Raw genomic sequence first — 8023 nt, forward strand, 5'->3', positions numbered from 1 at the left:
ACAAAAAAAAATGATAAGTAAGACTGCGCCATTGTGGCAAGGGGAGGAGTTTGAGTTGAGGAGGTCGGTGGTGTGGGGTTGGGTTTAGAACGACAGACAGAGAGAGACAGAGGAAGAGAGAGGGGCCGTTTTCGCCTCTCCCTATTTTTGGGCCAGGCCCACCTCGTGTCCGTCGGCTTAAAGAAGTTCAGACATGTTTCTCAAAAAAAAAAAAAATCAGACATCTGCTAACAAAAAAAAATGATAAGTAAGTGTGGCTGCTGGGATTCGAGCCCAGGTCTCCACGGCCACAACGTGGAATTCTAACCACTAAACTACAGCCACTCTGATGTTTACCTGTGTATCTGCCATTACTTGTGTGAGAGAAACCTGTACGCCGTACGGCAGGAAACTCAGTGTTCAGAGTCTGGATCATTTGGGAACTCAATCTCTGCTGCTGTAAATGCGACGATAAAGCGAAAACTACGTCCTCAAAACGTACATGAGATAAGTGAAGGAGGCCTAATATCGGTCAGAGCACACGATTTTGTAGTACAGCATGCCATGAATATCCTCATGCTTTATCTTAGCCCCAAACGCTATTCAATATAGACAAGACACATTCTAAGCTCGTTATGACACTCATGGAGGTGTTACGCTCGGTGTTCCTTCAACAAAATTCAGGTCCTCCAAGACATGTCGGCCACTCAACATGAGTTTTCCTTGCAGAGAACCGAGTTAACTAGGCTATCACAGGTCCAGACGAATATCTATCTATATTACAATTGCGATATAGGCTAATAATATTGGAAACCAAGCAACAATGTGATGTGGGATCACTTGCTTTGAAGATAAAAATGGCTCAACTACAACCATCTGGATTGATAGGAGACTTGCTTGCTGTTCTACATTACTGTCCTATGGGGATAAGTTGACTCTCATCAAATCTGTTTTTCACAAGTCTGCCAACTTTTCTCATGAGCACTCTTACCCTTCCTCTTGAAACTGTTGAGAAAATTAATAAATATCTCAGACACTGTTTCTGGAGAAAATATGGCATGGAAGACAAAGGTACTGCCCTCATTGCCTGGAGCAAAGTCTGCAAGCCCAAAAATCAAGGAGGTTTGAGAGTTTTGGATCTGGCAATTCACAACAAAGGTTTACTTATGAAGAACCTTCACATATTCTTCAATGGAGCTCAGCTGCCATGGGTCTCACTGATAGAAAATAATATTATTATTCTGATGGCTTTGTTGAAGACAGAAATGTGGGCTCTTTCTAGTGGAAAAGCATATGCAAACTTATCCCAGAATTCAAAACTGTGGCAAGTACTATTGGAAATGGAGACACAATCTTGTTTTGGAAAGATGACCGGGGACAGGGGATTCTCCAATATGCAGAACATAACTGTCAAACAATTCTCCAAGCACCTGATCAGCTCTCATTATTTCAAACTCCTCTTTCAGTGGAAGCTTTTCATCAGCTGCAGAACATTCAAAATGTCAGTCAAGCTATTCAGCTATCAGATGCCCATGACATTTGGAAATATCCATGGGGCAATCTTTTTTTCTCCATGAAGCTATACAAAAAGCTCACAAACAGGACCAGACAAACAACAACAACAACAACAACAACAACAACAACAACAAAGTCTTTAATCCCAAACAAGTTGGGGTAGGCTAAAGGTGAAATCCATAAGATCTCGCAACCAACTCATGGCTCTGGCACATGGATAGCAAGCTTCCACGCACTCCTGTCCATAGCTAGCTCTTTGGTGATACTCCAATCCTTCAGGTCTCTCTTAACGGACTCCTCCCATGTCAAATTCGGTCTACCCCGCCCTCTCTTGACATTCTCCGCACACTTTAGTCGTCCGCTATGCACTGGAGCTTCTGGAGGCCTGCGCTAAATATGCCCAAACCATCTACGATGTTGGACAAACTTCTCTTCAATTGGTGCTACCCCAACTCTATCTCGTATATCATTATTCCGGACACAATCCTTCCTCGTGTGGCCACACATCCATCTCAACATACGCATCTCCGCCACACCTAACTGTTGAACATGTCGCCTTTTAGTCGGCCAACACTCAGCGCCATACAACATTGCGGGTCGAACCGCCGTCCTCTAGAACTTGCCTTTTAGCTTTTGTGGCACTTTCTTGTCACAGAGAATGCCAGAAGCTTGGCGCCACTTCATCCATCCGGCTTTGATTCGATGGTTCACATCTTCATCAATACCCCCATCATCCCGCAACATTGATCTCAAATATCGAAAGGTGTCCTTCTGAGGTACCACCTGGCCATCAAGGCTAACCTTCTCCTCCTCACACATAGTAATACTGAAACCGCACATCATGTACTCGGTTTTAGTTCTACTAAGCCTAAACCCTTTCGATTCCAAGGTTTGTCTCCATAAATCTAACTTCCTATTTACTCTCATCCGACTATCGTCAACTAACACCACATCATCTGCAAAGAGCATACACCATGGGATATCTCCTTGTATATCCCTTGTGACCTCATCCATCACCAATGCAAAAAGATAAGGGCTCAAAGCTAACCCCTGATGCAGTCCTATCTTAATCGGGAAGTCATCAGTGTCGACATCACTTGTTCGAACACTTGTCACAACATTATCGTACATGTCCTTGATGAAGGTAATCTACTTTGCTGGGACTTTGTGTTTCTCCAAGGCCCACCACATGACATTCTGCGGTATCTTATCATGGGCCTTCTCCAAGTCAATGAACATCATATGCAGGTCCTTCTTTTGCTCCCTATATCTCTCCATAAGTTGTCGTACCAACAAAATGGCTTCCATGGTCGACCTCCCAGGCATGAAAGCAAACTGATTTTTGGTCACGCTTGTCATTCTTCTTAAGCGGTGCTCAATGACTATCTCCCATAGCTTCATTGTATGGCTCATCAGCTTAATTCCACGGTAATTAGTACAACTCTGAACATCCCCCTTGTTCTTGAAGATTGGTACTAATATACTCCATCTCCATTCTTCTGGCATCTTGTTTGCCCAAAAAATGAGGTTGAAAAGCTTGGTTAGCCACACTATCGCTATGTCCCCGAGACCTTTCCACACCTCAATGGGGATACAATCAGGGCCCATCGCCTTGCCTCCTTTCATCCTTTTTAAAGCCTCCTTGACCTCAGACTCCTAGATTCGCCGCACAAAGCGCATGCTGGTCTCATTAAACGAGTCATCCAGTTCAATGGTAGAACTCTCATTCTCCCCATTGAACATCTTGTCGAAGTACTCCCGCCATCTATGCTTAATCTCCTCGTCCTTCACCAAGAGTTGGCCTGCTCCGTCCTTGATGCATTTGACTTGGCCAATATCCCTCGCCTTCCTCTCTCGGATCTTGGCCATCTTATATATGTCCCTTTCGCCTTCCTTCGTGCCTAACCGTTAGTAGAGGTCCTCATATGCCCGACCCTTGCTTCACTAACAGCTCGCTTTGCGGCCTTCTTCGCCATCTTGTACTTCTCTATGTTGTCTGCACTCCTATCCAGGTATAGGCGTCTGAAGCAATCTTTCTTCTCTTTAATCGCCTTCTGGACATCATCATTCCACCACCAGGTACCCTTATCTTCGCTTCTCCTTCCCCTGACACTCCAAACTCCTACGAGGCCACCTTACGAATGCAAGTCGCCATCTTCATTCACACATTGTCCGCATCCCCTCCTTCCTCCCAAGGGCCCTCCTTAATGACCCTCTCCTTGAACGCCTGAGCTACCTCCCCCTTGAGCTTCCACCACTTCGTTCTAGCGACTTTGGCACGCTTTTCCCGCTGGACACGAATCCGAAAACGGAAGTCAGCAACCACCAGCTTATGTTGTGGTACAACACTCTCTCCAGGTATCACCTTACAGTCAAGGCATGCACGTCAATCTGGCTGGAATGTTGGCCACTACGAAAAGTCACTAGATGTGATTCTCTCTTTCTAAAGAGGGTGTTAGCTACAATCATGTCGTAGGCTAGAGCAAAGCTTAAGACATCTTCTCCTTCTTGATTCCTGATGCCATAGCCAAAGCCCCCATGCGCCCCTTCAAAACCTGTGTTAGATGTACCCACGTGGCCATTGAGGTCTCCTCCTATGAAGAGCTTCTCACCAATCGGTACACTCCTAACCATGTCTTCCAGGCCTTCCCAGAACTCCCTCTTGGTGTTCTCATTGTGGCCTACTTGCGGGGCATACGCGCTGATAACATTGAGAACCAAGTCCTCAACTACCAGCTTGACCAGGATAATCCGTTCCCCACGTCTCTTGACGTCTACCACTCCATACTTGAGGCTCTTGTTGATCAAGATGCCTACGCCATTTCTGTTTGCAGCCGTCCCCGTGTACCACAACTTGAAGCCGGTATCCTCCACCTCCTTCGCCTTCTGTCCTCTCCATTTGGTTTCTTGGACGCAAAGGATATCAACACCTCTCCTCACCGCTGCATCAACTAGCTCCCGAAGCTTCCCTGTCAGAGACCCTACGTTCCAGCTACCTAAGCGAATCCTCCTAGGCTCGGCTAGCTTCCTTACCCTTCGCACTCGTCGAGTCAAATGCAAAGACCCTTGCTCATTTTCCACTACATCCGGGCGCCGATGTAGTGCGCCACTAAGGATGTGACGACATGATCCTCGCTCACTTGCCACCGTATCCGGATCAAGATACGACGCACCAGCTGGGGGGTGACGGCCCAGCCCTTGCCCATTTGCCACCACACCCGGGTTCCGATGTGGCGCTTCGCTGAGAGGGTTACGCCCCAACGAAAATCTTTTGGGTTTCATCTCCATAAGAGTGGCTGAGTTTTTACGTTGGCTCGCCAAGCCTATCACAACCCTCCTCCTTTACCCGGGCTTGGGACCGGCTATGTTGAGACAACATAGGCGGAGTTACAACAGGACCAGACACTGCATCAGTTTTTAAAAAGCTCTGGAAGAACTCTGCCATGCTCAGATACAAACTTCTTCACAGGAAATCATTCTTTCTCCCTTCCTACAATTGTGGGCTGTGCAACACTGGGACAGAGGAAACTTCTCTTCACCTATTTTGGGACTGTCCTTTTGCTATGAATTGCTGGGATTGCATTGCTCCTCTCAGAAATAGAGGAATCTCTGCTTATGATGAAATCTGTTCACTACCTCAACAACCCAAGTCCTATTGCTATGGAGATCACGATCATGGGGCGCTGGCAACTTTGGATGCAGAGGAATAACAAAATCTTCAAAACTCAGCCTCAATACATCCACTCTTGGAAAGGATCTCTTAAATCAGATTTGCTCCTCATCAAGCACAGGATTAAAAGTAAATATTAGACTTGCTATCAAGCTGGGTTGAAGAAAACTTGAATTAATTTGTAATGATCGGTTTCCCACGAGCTGGCATTGGGTGATTTTTGTAACATACTTGGACTTTTGTTTTTTATTTTCATTATTGATATATGAATAGCATAGAACAATTGTTCTACGGTTTTCGGTTCAAAAAAAAAACTACAACCATCAGGTGATGCTTTTATCTGCTTCCTCCCACTTATTAGGGTCTCCCATTATCTGAAAACACTTATATTAAGTTCTGACCTCATCCTCGCCCGAGAGAGCATTCAGATGTGCAGCCATATTGGCAATCATGATGGTCCTGAGACCTGAGTCCTGACATTGCAACACACTCAGCAACAATGCCAACAATACAAAAGATTTGAGTTCACAGATAAGCCATTACACTGTAATTCTCCTTGATAAATACCACACCATGTTATTAGAATCGGATACAGAGACGAGGTATCATGATTTGCCAACACATTATTATTCGAATCGGCCTAACAACAAGTGAATATGCCACAGCTGATGATCAGAAGCATAAGTGCTAATCTGATCAGTTTATTTATTTGTATTTCTCTGATGATGACTCTTTGGAAGGAACAGCCTGTGCAATCTGCCTGCAAGAAGAAGAGGCTTCTCGCAGTCCATGAGTTCCATGCATCGATCGACCTCACGCGTTCTTGGTTGCAGTGTAGTTCTCGTAGGCCAACTGTGCCGCCAAGAGATCGACCACGGCCGTGCCAACGGACTTGAACACGGTGATCTCATCGTCGCTGCGCCGCCCGGCCACGGTCCCCGCGGCCAGCTCCGAGAGCGTCCCGGCCACATCCTCCCTCCGCAGCACGCCGCGCTGCAGCGCGCCCACAAGCTCCCCGGCCTCCTCCAGCGCCGCCTCGAAGTCGATGAACACCCTGCCACGACGGAGCGCCTCGTCGTCGCACTCCCGCATCGCCGGCGTGAACGACCCCACCAGGTCAAGGTGCGCCCCGGGCCTCAGCAGCTCCCCACGCACGATCGGCTCCTGCGACCCCGTCGCGCAGCTAACGATGTCCGCCGCGGACACTGCCTCGTCCATGCCGTCGACCTCCTCGACGGCCACTCCCGGGTGCGCGTCCCGGAGCTTGGCGACGAGCGCGGCGGACTTGGCCTTGGTGCGGTTCCATACCAAGATGCGGGAGAGTGAGGGGAGCGCGGACAGGTGCGCTTCGGCGAGGTAGGGCGCGAGGGCCCCGGCACCCGCGAGCGCGAGGGTGGAGGGGGGCCGGGAGGGGGAGACAAGGAGGGAGGCGGCGAGGGCGGAGACCGCGGCGGTGCGGAGGAGGGTGAGCGCGGACCCCTCGACGGATGCGAGGGGCACGCCGGAGGCGGAGCTGAAGAGGGAGACGGTGGCGTGGATGGAGGGGCGGTGCGGGGAGTTGGCGGGGAAGGAGGTGACGGCCTTGAGGGCGAGGTAGGGGAGCGAGGGGTGAGCGCACCATGAGGGCATCAGGAGGAGCGCCGCGGAGGGCGAGGTGGGGACCGGGAAGGAGACGCGGTGCGGGCAGTGGATGTCCTCGGAGAAGGCGGGGAGACCCGCGCGGAGGTGGGAGATCAGGGACGGGAAGGGGAGGACGGCGTGGAGCGCCTCGGCGTCGATGTAGACGAACGAGTGGGACGGCGGCGCTGCCATGCTGCCGCGGTGGGGCTGCTCCCGCTCTGCTCGCGGCGTTCGCGATTGCGTGTTTGGGAATGGGGATTGCGTTGACCAGGGAGTCCTAGTCGTACACAGGGCTTGGTATGTTTTATACTCTCTCCACCCCTGCTTTCTCAGCCACACACTTGTTAGAGCTTTTTTTTTTTTTGGAAATTTCGTATACCATTAAACAGATGTCGTATTACAACACAAAATCACGAAAACCACGATGAAAAAGAGAGAGGGCACATGTCCGGAAGTATTTGCAAGAAAACTCCATTGAAGCAGATTTCTGCAACATACATCGTTGCCGCTTGCCATTTTTGAAGATGAAGAAACACCATCGCACATAATGGGAATGGGGATGCGTTGACTAAAGTAGTCGGTTAGGCTCCGCGCCTGCTTTCTCAGCCACACATTTGTTAGAGCATCTCTATGGCTTATAAGAGTATCTTCAACAGACGCGCGGTTGTGCGGCGCGCTAATTTGCAGCGCCGAAATAGCGTTTTAGCGCGCACAGGAGGGTGGTTGCTTTACCAGGCGCTGCAAAATTTAGCGTGCCACTTTAGCGCTTCACCAGGAACTGCAAAATCTAGCGCGCGCAACCAGCCGGTGCTTGAAAAAAAAATGAAACAACACATAGGTGTGGCGGGGGAGAAGGCGCGACGGCGGCAGGGCATCGGAGGAGGCGAGGAAGAAGGCGCGGCGGGAGGGAAAGAGTGGCGGTTGGCGGGCGCCCACGAGCGGCTTTTAACCAACGCGTTGGGCGACACGTGCCAAAACTACCGTGTGCGCTGCCGCTTTTTTCGCGCGCCTGCTGGAGCACGCCGCGCAGCCTCTCGCGCGCCAAATTGGCGGTTTATCAAGCGCGTCGGATATTTCGCGCGCCTGTTGGCGATGCTCGGCCAACTCCCACGCCAAAGAAAACAATGGGGCGGCGTCTGGCCATTTTCTGGATGCGCTGGTCGGGCACCCAACGCGCGGACGCATCTGGTCTGACTGCCTGGATTTTTTTGCAAACGAAAGTTTGTCGCCGCGGTCGTA

The 8023-nt window shown here is 49.9% G+C and overlaps 1 protein-coding gene and 1 non-coding gene across 2 annotated transcripts; both read right to left on the reverse strand.

Moving 5' to 3' along the window:
- Positions 1–252: 252 nt before the first annotated feature.
- Positions 253–324, reverse strand: TRNAH-GUG. Its single transcript has one exon. It is a non-coding gene; the product is annotated as a tRNA-His (tRNA).
- Positions 325–5650: 5326 nt separating this feature from the next.
- LOC119335708 (protein SAR DEFICIENT 4-like) lies at positions 5651–7057 on the reverse strand. Its single transcript, XM_037607807.1, has one exon. The coding sequence runs from the start codon at positions 6974–6976 to the stop codon at positions 5978–5980; it is 999 nt and encodes a 332-aa protein (XP_037463704.1). The 5' UTR covers positions 6977–7057; the 3' UTR covers positions 5651–5977.
- Positions 7058–8023: the final 966 nt, after the last annotated feature.

The sequence above is a fragment of the Triticum dicoccoides genome, chromosome 1B (genome assembly GCF_002162155.2).
Source record: "Triticum dicoccoides isolate Atlit2015 ecotype Zavitan chromosome 1B, WEW_v2.0, whole genome shotgun sequence".
Classification (NCBI taxonomy): Eukaryota; Viridiplantae; Streptophyta; class Magnoliopsida; order Poales; family Poaceae; genus Triticum; species Triticum dicoccoides.

Bases quoted from the DNA above. Each gene is read 5' to 3' on its own strand.
- LOC119335708 (XM_037607807.1), bottom strand. From the start codon at position 6,976: ATGGCAGCGCCGCCGTCCCACTCGTTCGTCTACATCGACGCCGAGGCG.